Here is a 15,850-nt window from a genome sequence, read left to right as displayed (position 1 = left end):
GTTGTACACTGCTGTGAGAATAGTCCCAGTTTTTATTTAAGAATTAAAAATCAACACTGTGTGTCATATTCTACGATACACTGCCATTTCTTCAGGAGTCTCTGAATGTAGAAATTCCCCTCCCTCCAAAAATGGACTTGAGATAAGCAGCAGGGGATTCCCCTTAACCTGGTGAATGGTTGATCTCTCACATCTGCAAATATGTCAGCGGGAGAGACAGGTTCTCTGGCCACAGGAGGTCTCAAATTACTCTCTGAAAATGAGTGGTCACTATTGAAAAATTATGTCCTAAGTAGGCAAAGATAGAGGGGAACTCAGCTTAGGCTCGGCAAAGACCTTTCCATTGAAGTAAGCTTTGATAATTCTGTAAATGTTTTCGCAAAAGCCTTGTTATACCTTTTTTCTCACATTACAATATTTTCTTCATCATTTCCCTTTAATTAATGTGCCACATTCTCTCTCTCCATGTTTCTGGTTTAAACTTCTCATAAAAAAGGAATGAAGTGTAAACATCTGGATGGAATCCATTTTCAGTGTTACCTTCTCGATTTTTATAAAGTTTATGTATTTTAATATAACTCCCTTCCATCTCAGGTTGAATCATTGGTGCACTTTGTCCTGTGCCATGCCTCAAACACTTGCCTTAGGGTTGGCCTACACTTAAAAGGCCGCAGGGGCAGAGCTGCACTACTGAAACGGGCCCTTGTCGTGCCCTAAACACTTGCCTTAATGCTGTATTTCCTAGTGCTGCCTGGAAAGTTACATCAAGTTAAATTTGAGCTTTGAACTTCTCACACCTGACTATTAACTGCTCAGTAACAGTATTCACACACCACAAAAAAGTGTCATTAGTCACTTTCAGTTGAATTTTTTAATATGGCTGATTGATTCTAACATTTGTGATCTCCCGGAGAAAATGAGAAAGTTAGGATTGATTTGTGAAGTCACTCAGAAGCAGACAGTGTGTCAAACTGAGAGCCATTAATATATTCATCTTACTGCCCTTCAAAAAAAAAAAAGGCTTTTATTGAGATGTCCCATAAAACCCACGGGGTGTGGGGGGGGTGTATCCAGTGATTTCTCTTGCTCGAGGTACCACCCTAAAAAGAGCAGTGTAGAGGTAGAGGTGGCAACTTCAGTTAGACACCCAAGTACATCACCCGTTGACTCCTTGGGGAGGTGCTTGGTCCAAACCCCTGCCACTGACCGCTTCCACCACACTCCTGTGTTGGGTACAAGTTTGAGAAGAGCTGTTCAGTGTACCTCCACCCAGCTGTCATTCACATCTCGCAGCTGCTGGCTTAACATACCGTGAGTGTCACAAAGGAATTGGAGCAAGGCAGGGAATGGGTCCATTACTTTAAATTCTTCTACTGTATGGCATATTGAAAGACTTGCATTAGTTTGAATTAAATTTTATTTTCATGTTTTTTCAGAGAAGCTTGAGAAAGAGAATGGTAGGTATACTTTGATTTTTGAGTTTAGTGCTAATCAGATTGAGCACAGATTTTTTAAACTCCATAACGGAAGTGTGGAGGATGTTCTCAGACAGGAAATTGGTTTGCTACCTTAGAGTATTTTTACTTATTTTCTCTCTCCGGTGATAAATTAGGTGTGGTGTTTAGGGAATGGGATGAATGAGAAAAGTGGCCACTGATGATTGGGGAGGTCTGTAGGGACAGTTCTTTCGGTGAAGACAGGTGACACCAGTTAACCCACTTTCTAATTGAAATCCCACTGATCTTTTGCAGAGCAACTCAAGAATGAAAAAGGTAAGTTGTCTTTTAGTTCTCAACTGCTGCTATCTTTCAGTAAAATGTTCTTTAATGAAATGAGATGTTTCTTCCTTTCCGAAATCCAAGGAGAGTTCATTACCCAGCAGATTTCTATTTAACCCACAGCAGAACTGCTGAGGACTTTCTCTCACAGCAAATTTAGTCATTACCCTAGTGTATTTGTATGTATTGTCTCTCAAGTCTAAAACTGAAGTACTGATTTTAAGATCACTGAGCAGTAGACAGAGAGAAAGTGGGTGAGGTAATATCTTTTATTGGGCCAAGTTCTCTTCTTGGAGAGACAAGCTTTCTAGTTTGCATGGAGCTCTTCTTCAGACCCGTGTAAACTGGAAAGCGTGTCTCTCTCTTCAAAAGAATTTGGTCCAATAAATTATATTACCTCCCGCTCCTCGTTCCTCGAATATCCGTGGAGCAACACAGTTACAACAGCACTGCATACAGAACCGTATGCTATAGACATTCAATAATACCAGGCCCCCGCTTTTCTTAATTTTATCTTGATGTATACGCAGAGTCTGGCATAAGATTTTCACGGTGTTTAGTTTTTCATGATATATTATGTTTTCATTATATTTCCTCTGTTACAATCCTTTTGAGAAGATCAAAATTACATGTATTTTAAATGTACACTGCTGTGAAAGGAGTGACTGTTTTTATTTAAAAAAAAACCCAAACTTTGTTTCATATTCTGCAATACACCGCTGGTTTCTTCAAGCGTCTCTGCCTATGCAACCCCCTGCCAAAAAACAAAACAAAACAAAAAAAAATGGAGTTGAGCAGGAAGCTATTCTCCTTACACTGGGGAATGGTTGATCTCCCACATCTCCAAAGAAGACTATGGGAGATACAGGTTCTCTGGCCACAGGAGGTCTCAAATTACCTAATGAAACTGAGTGGTCGCTACTGAAATATTGTTTCCTAGAAGTGCAACCCCACAAGGAAGTTTAGCTTAGACTCCGAATAGCTCTTTCTATTTAACTGAGCTTTGATATTTTTGTAAATGTTTTCCACAAAAGCTTTTTGATACCCTTTTCCTCACATTACAATGTTTTCTTAATCATTTCCATTTAATCTATGTGCCTCGTTCTCTCCCTCTTTCTCTCTCTGTTTTAAACTTCTCATTAAAATTCTTCTCATTTTTATAATTTATCTTCTCATTTTTATAATGTTTATGTATTTTGATATAACTCCCTTCCATCTCAGGTTGAATCATTGGTGCACTTTGTCCTGTGCCATGCCTCAAACACTTGCCTTAGGGTTGGCCTACACTTAAAAGGCCACAGCGGCACAGCTGCACTACTGAAACGGGCCCTTGTCATGCCTTAAACACTTGCCTTAATGCTGGATTTCCTAGTGCTGCCTGGAAAGTTACATCAAGTTAAATTTGGGCTTTGAGCTTCTCACACCTGACTTTTAACTGCTCAGTAACTGTATTTGCACGCCACAAAAAAGTGACATTAGTCACTTTCAGTTGAATTTTTTAACATGTCCGATTTGATTCTCACATTGGTGATTTCCCGGAGAAAATGAGAAAGTTAGGATTGATTTGTGAAGTCACTCAGAAGCAGGCTGTGTGTCAAACTGAGAGCCATTCATATATTCATGGTACTGCCCGTCAAAAAAAAGGCTTTTATGGAGATGTCCCATACAACCCACGGAGGGGGTTCATGTATCCAGTTATTTCTCTTGCTCGAGGTACCACCCTAAAGAGAGCAATGTAGAGACAGAGGTGGCAACTTCAGTTAGATACCCAAGTACAACACCAGTTGACTCCTTGGGGAGGTGCTTGGTCCAAACCCCTGCCACTGACTACTGCCACCACAGTCCTGTGTTGGGTACAAGTTTGAGCAGAGCTGTTGAGTGTACCTCCACCCAGCTGTCATTCACATCGCCCAGCTGCTAGCTTAACATACCGTGAGTGCCAGAAAGGAACCGGATTAAGGCAAGGGTATTGGTCCACTACTTGAAATTTGTCTACTGTATTGCATATTGAGAGACTTGCATACTGAATTAATTTTGTCCCATGTTTTTCAGAGGAGCTTGAGAAAGAGAATGATAGGTATACTTTGATTTTTGAGTTTAGTGCTAATCAGATTGTGCACACATTTCTTTAAACTCAATAACTGAAGAGTTGAGGATGTTCTCAGGCAGAAAATTGGTTTGCTACCTTAGAGTATTTTTACTTATTTTCTCTCTCTGGTGATAAATTAGGTGTGTTGTGTAGGAAATGGGATGAATCAGAAAAGTGGCCTCTGATGATTGGGGAGGTCTGTAGGGACAGTTCCTTCAGTGAGGAAAGGTGACACCAGTTAACCCACTTTCTAATTGAAATCCCACTGTTCTTTTGCAGAGCAACTCAGGAATGAAAAAGGTAAGTTCTCTTTTATTCCTCAACTGCTGCTATCTTTGAGTAAAATGTTCTTCAATGAACTGAGATATTTCTTCGTTTCCGAAATCCAAGGAGAGTTCAGTACCACATAGATTTCTATTTAACCCACAACAGAACTGTTGAGGACTTTCTCTCACAGGAAATTTAGTCATTACCCTAGTGTATTTGTATGTATCGTCTCTCGTCTAAAACTGAAGTACTGATTTTAAGATCACTGAGCAGTAGACAGAGAGAAGGTGGTTGAGGTAATATCTTTTATTGGGCCAAGTTCTCTTGTTGGAGAGACAAGCTTTCTAGTTTGCACGGATCTCTTCTTCAGACCCGTGTAACCTGGAAAGCGTGTCTTTCTCTTCAAAAGAATTTGGTCCAATAAATTATATTACCTCCCCCTCCTTGTCTCTCAAATAGCAATGTGGACACAAGAGCAGCGGCAGGGGCTTGGGCTCGTCACCAAAGTGCAAAGCCACCCAAACCCCTGGGTACGTACTTGGGCAGATAGAGCAAGTCTCCGCCAGGGACACTGCTACTCTTCGAGACAAGCTCAAGCAGAGCTGTAACATGTCATCCACACAAGCTGAGGATCACACCTCCCAGCTGCTGTGTAAACCCACCCTGGGTGTCCCGAAGGAATTCTGTCCGTTACTTTAAATTGGGATGCTACTGTGCATTTTGCACATGGAAAGATTTAGGTAATTTTGAAATAAAATTTATTGTTATATTTTTCAGACAAGCTTGAGAAAGAGAGCGGTAGGTTCACAAGAACAGGTCCACCTTAACCTGCTGGGTACTTACTTGGGCAGATATCCCAAGCCACCACCTGTTTTCGCTGCCACCGCATTGCTATTTATAGGCACAATCTCGAGCAGAGCAGTCATGTGTACAAAACCCCTGCTTGCTGGGAGTGGCACTCTGTCTCCCCCACTTAGCTAAGGCTGTAGATGGCTCATCAATCTCTGTTGGGCCTAGCTCCCCTAGCGGGGAACAGAGTGGCACTCCCAGCAAGCTGGGCTTACATAGTCACCCTGGGCAGCGATTTACGTCCCCGAGCTTCCGAGACATTCCCAGTTGTATTGCCTGAAATCCTGCTACGGGCCACCCCTTGTAATGCTGGCCCACAAGGGGGCTTTAGCAGTCTGGATCGTACGTGGGACCTCTGGAACTAAATGCATGAGCTAAAAGACCAGACAGGTCTCTGGTAGCCACGGCTGCAGATGGCTCATCGGTCTCTAGCTGGCCTAACCAAAGCTAGAGGGGAAGAGAGCAATCTGGGACTCACAACTCCCAGCTTCTCTGTAGGAATAGCCTGAGAGTCACAAAGCAGGGAATCTGTCCATGACTTTAAATATGGAGAATGTAGTGAATATTGGAAGACTTGCATTATTGTGAAACACATGTTATTTTTATATTTTTCAGACAAGCTTGGGTTACAGAACGGTAGGTTTACTTATATTTTTCAGTGTAGTGTTAATCAGATTGAGATCAAATGACTTGTAGGCCGTGGGGATTCCTAGGGGTCCTTCAACAGACTGAGGAGTCAAGCCACTGTCAATAAGATAATTACGGTGATGTGTGGTTGAGAGAATGACATTTGTAAACAGGAGTCGTTGGGGTGTGGGCTGGTTCTCCAGTTTTGCGTGTTCACAGGCCTCTGCTTTCTTAATCTATGGAATGCAAGTTTCGGAGTTGTTATTGAATGTGGGTGCGGAATTTGATGCGGTGTGTAGGAAAAGGGCTGAATCAGAGAACTGGCAGCTGATGATTGGGGAGTTCTGTAGGGACAGTTTGTTCAGTGAGGTAAGATAAGGCCTATTTACCCAATTTCTAAGAGAAATCCCACTGTTCGTTTTGCAGACCAATTCAAGAATGAAAAAGGTAAGTTCTCTTGTTATTTCTCAACTGCCGCTACCCTCGAAGAAAATGTTCTTGAATGAAAAGAGATATTTCTTCCTTTCCAAAATCCAAGGAGAGTTTGTTACCCAACAGGACTTTCTCTTACAGCAAGTTGAGCCATTACTATACAGGTTTTGTACTTATTGTCTCTCAGGTCTTAAATAGAAGTACTGATTTAAAGTACCACTGGGCAGTGCACAGAGAGAAGCTAGGTGAGGTAATATCTTTTATTGGACCAACTTCTCTGGTTGGAGAGACAACCTTTTGAGTTTACACAGAGCTCCTCTTCAGACCTGTGTAAGCTTGAAAGCTTGTCTCTCTCTTCAAAAGAATTTGGTCCAATAAAGGATATTACCTCCCCCTCCTTGTCTCGCTGGTATCCTGGGACCAACACAGCTAAAACAGCACTGCGTACAACACCATGCAGTATAGGCATTCTATAATGCCAGGCCCACTCTTACATTAATTTTACCTTTGTGTATATGCCGAAGTTAGCATAAGAGTTATATGCTGTTTTGTTTTTTCCTGTTGTGTTATTTTTTCATGATATGATCTCTTGTAAATTGGGGAAATCCTTTCGAGAAGATCAAAATAATATGTATTTTAAATGTTGTACACTGCTGTGAGAATAGTCCCAGTTTTTATTTAAGAATTAAAAATCAACACTGTGTGTCATATTCTACGATACACTGCCATTTCTTCAGGAGTCTCTGAATGTAGAAATTCCCCTCCCTCCAAAAATGGACTTGAGATAAGCAGCAGGGGATTCCCCTTAACCTGGTGAATGGTTGATCTCTCACATCTGCAAATATGTCAGCGGGAGAGACAGGTTCTCTGGCCACAGGAGGTCTCAAATTACTCTCTGAAAATGAGTGGTCACTATTGAAAAATTATGTCCTAAGTAGGCAAAGATAGAGGGGAACTCAGCTTAGGCTCGGCAAAGACCTTTCCATTGAAGTAAGCTTTGATAATTCTGTAAATGTTTTCGCAAAAGCCTTGTTATACCTTTTTTCTCACATTACAATATTTTCTTCATCATTTCCCTTTAATTAATGTGCCACATTCTCTCTCTCCATGTTTCTGGTTTAAACTTCTCATAAAAAAGGAATGAAGTGTAAACATCTGGATGGAATCCATTTTCAGTGTTACCTTCTCGATTTTTATAAAGTTTATGTATTTTAATATAACTCCCTTCCATCTCAGGTTGAATCATTGGTGCACTTTGTCCTGTGCCATGCCTCAAACACTTGCCTTAGGGTTGGCCTACACTTAAAAGGCCGCAGGGGCAGAGCTGCACTACTGAAACGGGCCCTTGTCGTGCCCTAAACACTTGCCTTAATGCTGGATTTCCTAGTGCTGCCTGGAAAGTTACATCAAGTTAAATTTGAGCTTTGAACTTCTCACACCTGACTATTAACTGCTCAGTAACAGTATTCACACACCACAAAAAAGTGTCATTAGTCACTTTCAGTTGAATTTTTTAATATGGCTGATTGATTCTAACATTTGTGATCTCCCGGAGAAAATGAGAAAGTTAGGATTGATTTGTGAAGTCACTCAGAAGCAGACAGTGTGTCAAACTGAGAGCCATTAATATATTCATCTTACTGCCCTTCAAAAAAAAAAAGGCTTTTATTGAGATGTCCCATAAAACCCACGGGGTGTGGGGGGGGTGTATCCAGTGATTTCTCTTGCTCGAGGTACCACCCTAAAAAGAGCAGTGTAGAGGTAGAGGTGGCAACTTCAGTTAGACACCCAAGTACATCACCCGTTGACTCCTTGGGGAGGTGCTTGGTCCAAACCCCTGCCACTGACCGCTTCCACCACACTCCTGTGTTGGGTACAAGTTTGAGAAGAGCTGTTCAGTGTACCTCCACCCAGCTGTCATTCACATCTCGCAGCTGCTGGCTTAACATACCGTGAGTGTCACAAAGGAATTGGAGCAAGGCAGGGAATGGGTCCATTACTTTAAATTCTTCTACTGTATGGCATATTGAAAGACTTGCATTAGTTTGAATTAAATTTTATTTTCATGTTTTTTCAGAGAAGCTTGAGAAAGAGAATGGTAGGTATACTTTGATTTTTGAGTTTAGTGCTAATCAGATTGAGCACAGATTTTTTAAACTCCATAACGGAAGTGTGGAGGATGTTCTCAGACAGGAAATTGGTTTGCTACCTTAGAGTATTTTTACTTATTTTCTCTCTCCGGTGATAAATTAGGTGTGGTGTTTAGGGAATGGGATGAATGAGAAAAGTGGCCACTGATGATTGGGGAGGTCTGTAGGGACAGTTCTTTCGGTGAAGACAGGTGACACCAGTTAACCCACTTTCTAATTGAAATCCCACTGATCTTTTGCAGAGCAACTCAAGAATGAAAAAGGTAAGTTGTCTTTTAGTTCTCAACTGCTGCTATCTTTCAGTAAAATGTTCTTTAATGAAATGAGATGTTTCTTCCTTTCCGAAATCCAAGGAGAGTTCATTACCCAGCAGATTTCTATTTAACCCACAGCAGAACTGCTGAGGACTTTCTCTCACAGCAAATTTAGTCATTACCCTAGTGTATTTGTATGTATTGTCTCTCAAGTCTAAAACTGAAGTACTGATTTTAAGATCACTGAGCAGTAGACAGAGAGAAAGTGGGTGAGGTAATATCTTTTATTGGGCCAAGTTCTCTTCTTGGAGAGACAAGCTTTCTAGTTTGCATGGAGCTCTTCTTCAGACCCGTGTAAACTGGAAAGCGTGTCTCTCTCTTCAAAAGAATTTGGTCCAATAAATTATATTACCTCCCGCTCCTCGTTCCTCGAATATCCGTGGAGCAACACAGTTACAACAGCACTGCATACAGAACCGTATGCTATAGACATTCAATAATACCAGGCCCCCACTTTTCTTAATTTTATCTTGATGTATACGAAGAGTCTGGCATAAGATTTTCACGGTGTTTAGTTTTTCATGATATATTATGTTTTCATTATATTTCCTCTGTTACAATCCTTTTGAGAAGATCAAAATTACATGTATTTTAAATGTACACTGCTGTGAAAGGAGTGACTGTTTTTATTTTAAAAAAACCCAAACTTTGTTTCATATTCTGCAATACACCGCTGGTTTCTTCAAGCGTCTCTGCCTATGCAACCCCCTGCCAAAAAACAAAACAAAACAAAAAAAAATGGAGTTGAGCAGGAAGCTATTCTCCTTACACTGGGGAATGGTTGATCTCCCACATCTCCAAAGAAGACAACGGGAGATACAGGTTCTCTGGCCACAGGAGGTCTCAAATTACCTAATGAAACTGAGTGGTCGCTATTGAAATATTGTTTCCTAGAAGTGCAACCCCACAAGGAAGTTCAGCTTAGACTCCGAATAGCTCTTTCTATTTAACTGAGCTTTGATATTTTTGTAAATGTTTTCCACAAAAGCTTTTTGATACCCTTTTCCTCACATTACAATGTTTTCTTAATCATTTCCATTTAATCTATGTGCCTCGTTCTCTCCCTCTTTCTCTCTCTGTTTTAAACTTCTCATTAAAATTCTTCTCATTTTTATAATTTATCTTCTCATTTTTATAATGTTTATGTATTTTGATATAACTCCCTTCCATCTCAGGTTGAATCATTGGTGCACTTTGTCCTGTGCCATGCCTCAAACACTTGCCTTAGGGTTGGCCTACACTTAAAAGGCCACAGCGGCACAGCTGCACTACTGAAACGGGCCCTTGTCATGCCTTAAACACTGGCCTTAATGCTGGATTTCCTAGTGCTGCCAGGAAAGTTACATCAAGTTAAATTTGGGCTTTGAGCTTCTCACACCTGACTTTTAACTGCTCAGTAACTGTATTTGCACGCCACAAAAAAGTGACATTAGTCACTTTCAGTTGAATTTTTTAACGTGTCCGATTTGATTCTCACATTGGTGATTTCCCGGAGAAAATGAGAAGGTTAGGATTGATTTGTGAAGTCACTCAGAAGCAGGCTGTGTGTCAAACTGAGAGCCATTCATATATTCATGGTACTGCCCGTCAAAAAAAAGGCTTTTATGGAGATGTCCCATACAACCCACGGAGGGGGTTCATGTATCCAGTTATTTCTCTTGCTCGAGGTACCACCCTAAAGAGAGCAATGTAGAGACAGAGGTGGCAACTTCAGTTGGATACCCAAGTACAACACCAGTTGACTCCTTGGGGAGGTGCTTGGTCCAAACCCCTGCCACTGACTACTGCCACCACAGTCCTGTGTTGGGTACAAGTTTGAGCAGAGCTGTTGAGTGTACCTCCACCCAGCTGTCATTCACATCGCCCAGCTGCTAGCTTAACATACCGTGAGTGCCAGAAAGGAATTGGATTAAGGCAAGGGTATTGGTCCACTACTTGAAATTTGTCTACTGTATTGCATATTGAGAGACTTGCATACTGAATTAATTTTGTCCCATGTTTTTCAGAGGAGCTTGAGAAAGAGAATGATAGGTATACTTTGATTTTTGAGTTTAGTGCTAATCAGATTGTGCACACATTTCTTTAAACTCAATAACTGAAGAGTTGAGGATGTTCTCAGGCAGAAAATTGGTTTGCTACCTTAGAGTATTTTTACTTATTTTCTCTCTCTGGTGATAAATTAGGTGTGTTGTGTAGGAAATGGGATGAATCAGAAAAGTGGCCTCTGATGATTGGGGAGGTCTGTAGGGACAGTTCCTTCAGTGAGGAAAGGTGACACCAGTTAACCCACTTTCTAATTGAAATCCCACTGTTCTTTTGCAGAGCAACTCAGGAATGAAAAAGGTAAGTTCTCTTTTATTCCTCAACTGCTGCTATCTTTGAGTAAAATGTTCTTCAATGAACTGAGATATTTCTTCGTTTCCGAAATCCAAGGAGAGTTCAGTACCACATAGATTTCTATTTAACCCACAACAGAACTGTTGAGGACTTTCTCTCACAGGAAATTTAATCATTACCCTAGTGTATTTGTATGTATTGTCTCTCGTCTAAAATTGAAGTTCTGATTTTAAGATCACTGAGCAGTAGACAGAGAGAAGGTGGTTGAGGTAATATCTTTTATTGGGCCAAATTCTCTTGTTGGAGAGACAAGCTTTCTAGTTTGCACGGAGCTCTTCTTCAGACCCGTGTAAACTGGAAAGCGTGTCTCTCTCTTCAAAAGAATTTGGTCCAATAAATTATATTACCTCCCCCTCCTTGTCTCTCAAATAGCAATGTGGACACAAGAGCAGCGGCAGGGGCTTGGGCTCGTCACCAAAGTGCAAAGCCACCCAAACCCCTGGGTACGTACTTGGGCAGATAGAGCAAGTCTCCGCCAGGGACACTGCTACTCTTCGAGACAAGCTCAAGCAGAGCTGTAACATGTCATCCACACAAGCTGAGGATCACACCTCCCAGCTGCTGTGTAAACCCACCCTGGGTGTCCCGAAGGAATTCTGTCCATTACTTTAAATTGGGATGCTACTGTGCATTTTGCACATGGAAAGATTTAGGTAAATTTGAAATAAAATTTATTGTTATATTTTTCAGACAAGCTGGAGAAAGAGAACGGTAGGTTCACAAGAACAGGTCCACCTTAACCGCTGGGTACTTACTTGGGCAGATATCCCAAGCCACCACCTGTTTTCGCTGCCACCGCATTGCTATTTATAGGCACAATCTCGAGCAGAGCAGTCATGTGTACAAAACCCCTGCTTGCTGGGAGTGGCACTCTGTCTCCCCCACTTAGCTAAGGCTGTAGATGGCTCATCAATCTCTGTTGGGCCTAGCTCCCCTAGCGGGGAACAGAGTGGCACTCCCAGCAAGCTGGGCTTACATAGTCACCCTGGGCAGCGATTTACGTCCCCGAGCTTCCGAGACATTCCCAGTTGTATTGCCTGAAATCCTGCTACGGGCCACCCCTTGTAACGCTGGCCCACAAGGGGGCTTTAGCAGTCTGGATCGTACGTGGGACCTCTGGAACTAAATGCATGAGCTAAAAGACCAGACAGGTCTCTGGTAGCCACGGCTGCAGATGGCTCATCGGTCTCTAGCTGGCCTAACCAAAGCTAGAGGGGAAGAGAGCAATCTGGGACTCACAACTCCCAGCTTCTCTGTAGGAATAGCCTGAGAGTCACAAAGCAGGGAATCTGTCCATGACTTTAAATATGGAGAATGTAGTGAATATTGGAAGACTTGCATTATTGTGAAACACATGTTATTTTTATATTTTTCAGACAAGCTTGGGTTACAGAACGGTAGGTTTACTTATATTTTTCAGTGTAGTGTTAATCAGATTGAGATCAAATGACTTGTAGGCCGTGGGGATTCCTAGGGGTCCTTCAACAGACTGAGGAGTCAAGCCACTGTCAATAAGATAATTACGGTGATGTGTGGTTGAGAGAATGACATTTGTAAACAGGAGTCGTTGGGGTGTGGGCTGGTTCTCCAGTTTTGCGTGTTCACAGGCCTCTGCTTTCTTAATCTATGGAATGCAAGTTTCGGAGTTGTTATTGAATGTGGGTGCGGAATTTGATGCGGTGTGTAGGAAAAGGGCTGAATCAGAGAACTGGCAGCTGATGATTGGGGAGTTCTGTAGGGACAGTTTGTTCAGTGAGGTAAGATAAGGCCTATTTACCCAATTTCTAAGAGAAATCCCACTGTTCGTTTTGCAGACCAATTCAAGAATGAAAAAGGTAAGTTCTCTTGTTATTTCTCAACTGCCGCTACCCTCGAAGAAAATGTTCTTGAATGAAAAGAGATATTTCTTCCTTTCCAAAATCCAAGGAGAGTTTGTTACCCAACAGGACTTTCTCTTACAGCAAGTTGAGCCATTACTATACAGGTTTTGTACTTATTGTCTCTCAGGTCTTAAATAGAAGTACTGATTTAAAGTACCACTGGGCAGTGCACAGAGAGAAGCTAGGTGAGGTAATATCTTTTATTGGACCAACTTCTCTGGTTGGAGAGACAACCTTTTGAGTTTACACAGAGCTCCTCTTCAGACCTGTGTAAGCTTGAAAGCTTGTCTCTCTCTTCAAAAGAATTTGGTCCAATAAAGGATATTACCTCCCCCTCCTTGTCTCGCTGGTATCCTGGGACCAACACAGCTAAAACAGCACTGCGTACAACACCATGCAGTATAGGCATTCTATAATGCCAGGCCCACTCTTACATTAATTTTACCTTTGTGTATATGCCGAAGTTAGCATAAGAGTTATATGCTGTTTTGTTTTTTCCTGTTGTGTTATTTTTTCATGATATGATCTCTTGTAAATTGGGGAAATCCTTTCGAGAAGATCAAAATAATATGTATTTTAAATGTTGTACACTGCTGTGAGAATAGTCCCAGTTTTTATTTAAGAATTAAAAATCAACACTGTGTGTCATATTCTACGATACACTGCCATTTCTTCAGGAGTCTCTGAATGTAGAAATTCCCCTCCCTCCAAAAATGGACTTGAGATAAGCAGCAGGGGATTCCCCTTAACCTGGTGAATGGTTGATCTCTCACATCTGCAAATATGTCAGCGGGAGAGACAGGTTCTCTGGCCACAGGAGGTCTCAAATTACTCTCTGAAAATGAGTGGTCACTATTGAAAAATTATGTCCTAAGTAGGCAAAGATAGAGGGGAACTCAGCTTAGGCTCGGCAAAGACCTTTCCATTGAAGTAAGCTTTGATAATTCTGTAAATGTTTTCGCAAAAGCCTTGTTATACCTTTTTTCTCACATTACAATATTTTCTTCATCATTTCCCTTTAATTAATGTGCCACATTCTCTCTCTCCATGTTTCTGGTTTAAACTTCTCATAAAAAAGGAATGAAGTGTAAACATCTGGATGGAATCCATTTTCAGTGTTACCTTCTCGATTTTTATAAAGTTTATGTATTTTAATATAACTCCCTTCCATCTCAGGTTGAATCATTGGTGCACTTTGTCCTGTGCCATGCCTCAAACACTTGCCTTAGGGTTGGCCTACACTTAAAAGGCCGCAGGGGCAGAGCTGCACTACTGAAACGGGCCCTTGTCGTGCCCTAAACACTTGCCTTAATGCTGTATTTCCTAGTGCTGCCTGGAAAGTTACATCAAGTTAAATTTGAGCTTTGAACTTCTCACACCTGACTATTAACTGCTCAGTAACAGTATTCACACACCACAAAAAAGTGTCATTAGTCACTTTCAGTTGAATTTTTTAATATGGCTGATTGATTCTAACATTTGTGATCTCCCGGAGAAAATGAGAAAGTTAGGATTGATTTGTGAAGTCACTCAGAAGCAGACAGTGTGTCAAACTGAGAGCCATTAATATATTCATCTTACTGCCCTTCAAAAAAAAAAAGGCTTTTATTGAGATGTCCCATAAAACCCACGGGGTGTGGGGGGGGTGTATCCAGTGATTTCTCTTGCTCGAGGTACCACCCTAAAAAGAGCAGTGTAGAGGTAGAGGTGGCAACTTCAGTTAGACACCCAAGTACATCACCCGTTGACTCCTTGGGGAGGTGCTTGGTCCAAACCCCTGCCACTGACCGCTTCCACCACACTCCTGTGTTGGGTACAAGTTTGAGAAGAGCTGTTCAGTGTACCTCCACCCAGCTGTCATTCACATCTCGCAGCTGCTGGCTTAACATACCGTGAGTGTCACAAAGGAATTGGAGCAAGGCAGGGAATGGGTCCATTACTTTAAATTCTTCTACTGTATGGCATATTGAAAGACTTGCATTAGTTTGAATTAAATTTTATTTTCATGTTTTTTCAGAGAAGCTTGAGAAAGAGAATGGTAGGTATACTTTGATTTTTGAGTTTAGTGCTAATCAGATTGAGCACAGATTTTTTAAACTCCATAACGGAAGTGTGGAGGATGTTCTCAGACAGGAAATTGGTTTGCTACCTTAGAGTATTTTTACTTATTTTCTCTCTCCGGTGATAAATTAGGTGTGGTGTTTAGGGAATGGGATGAATGAGAAAAGTGGCCACTGATGATTGGGGAGGTCTGTAGGGACAGTTCTTTCGGTGAAGACAGGTGACACCAGTTAACCCACTTTCTAATTGAAATCCCACTGATCTTTTGCAGAGCAACTCAAGAATGAAAAAGGTAAGTTGTCTTTTAGTTCTCAACTGCTGCTATCTTTCAGTAAAATGTTCTTTAATGAAATGAGATGTTTCTTCCTTTCCGAAATCCAAGGAGAGTTCATTACCCAGCAGATTTCTATTTAACCCACAGCAGAACTGCTGAGGACTTTCTCTCACAGCAAATTTAGTCATTACCCTAGTGTATTTGTATGTATTGTCTCTCAAGTCTAAAACTGAAGTACTGATTTTAAGATCACTGAGCAGTAGACAGAGAGAAAGTGGGTGAGGTAATATCTTTTATTGGGCCAAGTTCTCTTCTTGGAGAGACAAGCTTTCTAGTTTGCATGGAGCTCTTCTTCAGACCCGTGTAAACTGGAAAGCGTGTCTCTCTCTTCAAAAGAATTTGGTCCAATAAATTATATTACCTCCCGCTCCTCGTTCCTCGAATATCCGTGGAGCAACACAGTTACAACAGCACTGCATACAGAACCGTATGCTATAGACATTCAATAATACCAGGCCCCCACTTTTCTTAATTTTATCTTGATGTATACGAAGAGTCTGGCATAAGATTTTCACGGTGTTTAGTTTTTCATGATATATTATGTTTTCATTATATTTCCTCTGTTACAATCCTTTTGAGAAGATCAAAATTACATGTATTTTAAATGTACACTGCTGTGAAAGGAGTGACTGTTTTTATTTTAAAAAAACCCAAACTTTGTTTCATATTCTG

At 41.3% G+C, this 15,850-nt stretch overlaps 1 protein-coding gene across 1 annotated transcript in view; it reads left to right on the top strand.

The window, feature by feature from the left end:
- LOC135892895 (myb-like protein X) overlaps nucleotides 1-15,850 on the top strand; it is a 96,461-nt gene that overhangs the window by 27,738 nt on the left and 52,873 nt on the right. Inside the window, exons 13-24 of the mRNA XM_065420660.1 lie at nucleotides 1,437-1,457; nucleotides 1,752-1,772; nucleotides 4,147-4,167; nucleotides 4,912-4,932; nucleotides 6,037-6,057; nucleotides 8,120-8,140; nucleotides 8,435-8,455; nucleotides 10,829-10,849; nucleotides 11,594-11,614; nucleotides 12,718-12,738; nucleotides 14,801-14,821; nucleotides 15,116-15,136. Coding sequence (XP_065276732.1) covers nucleotides 1,437-1,457; nucleotides 1,752-1,772; nucleotides 4,147-4,167; nucleotides 4,912-4,932; nucleotides 6,037-6,057; nucleotides 8,120-8,140; nucleotides 8,435-8,455; nucleotides 10,829-10,849; nucleotides 11,594-11,614; nucleotides 12,718-12,738; nucleotides 14,801-14,821; nucleotides 15,116-15,136 — 252 coding nt within the window. The remainder of the gene's footprint in view (nucleotides 1-1,436; nucleotides 1,458-1,751; nucleotides 1,773-4,146; nucleotides 4,168-4,911; nucleotides 4,933-6,036; nucleotides 6,058-8,119; nucleotides 8,141-8,434; nucleotides 8,456-10,828; nucleotides 10,850-11,593; nucleotides 11,615-12,717; nucleotides 12,739-14,800; nucleotides 14,822-15,115; nucleotides 15,137-15,850) is intronic.

This window comes from Emys orbicularis, chromosome 21 (assembly GCF_028017835.1).
Source record: "Emys orbicularis isolate rEmyOrb1 chromosome 21, rEmyOrb1.hap1, whole genome shotgun sequence".
Lineage (NCBI taxonomy): Eukaryota > Metazoa > Chordata > Testudines > Emydidae > Emys > Emys orbicularis.
Note: the sequence above shows the minus strand (reverse complement) of the source record. Positions and strands in the feature narration are given on the sequence as shown.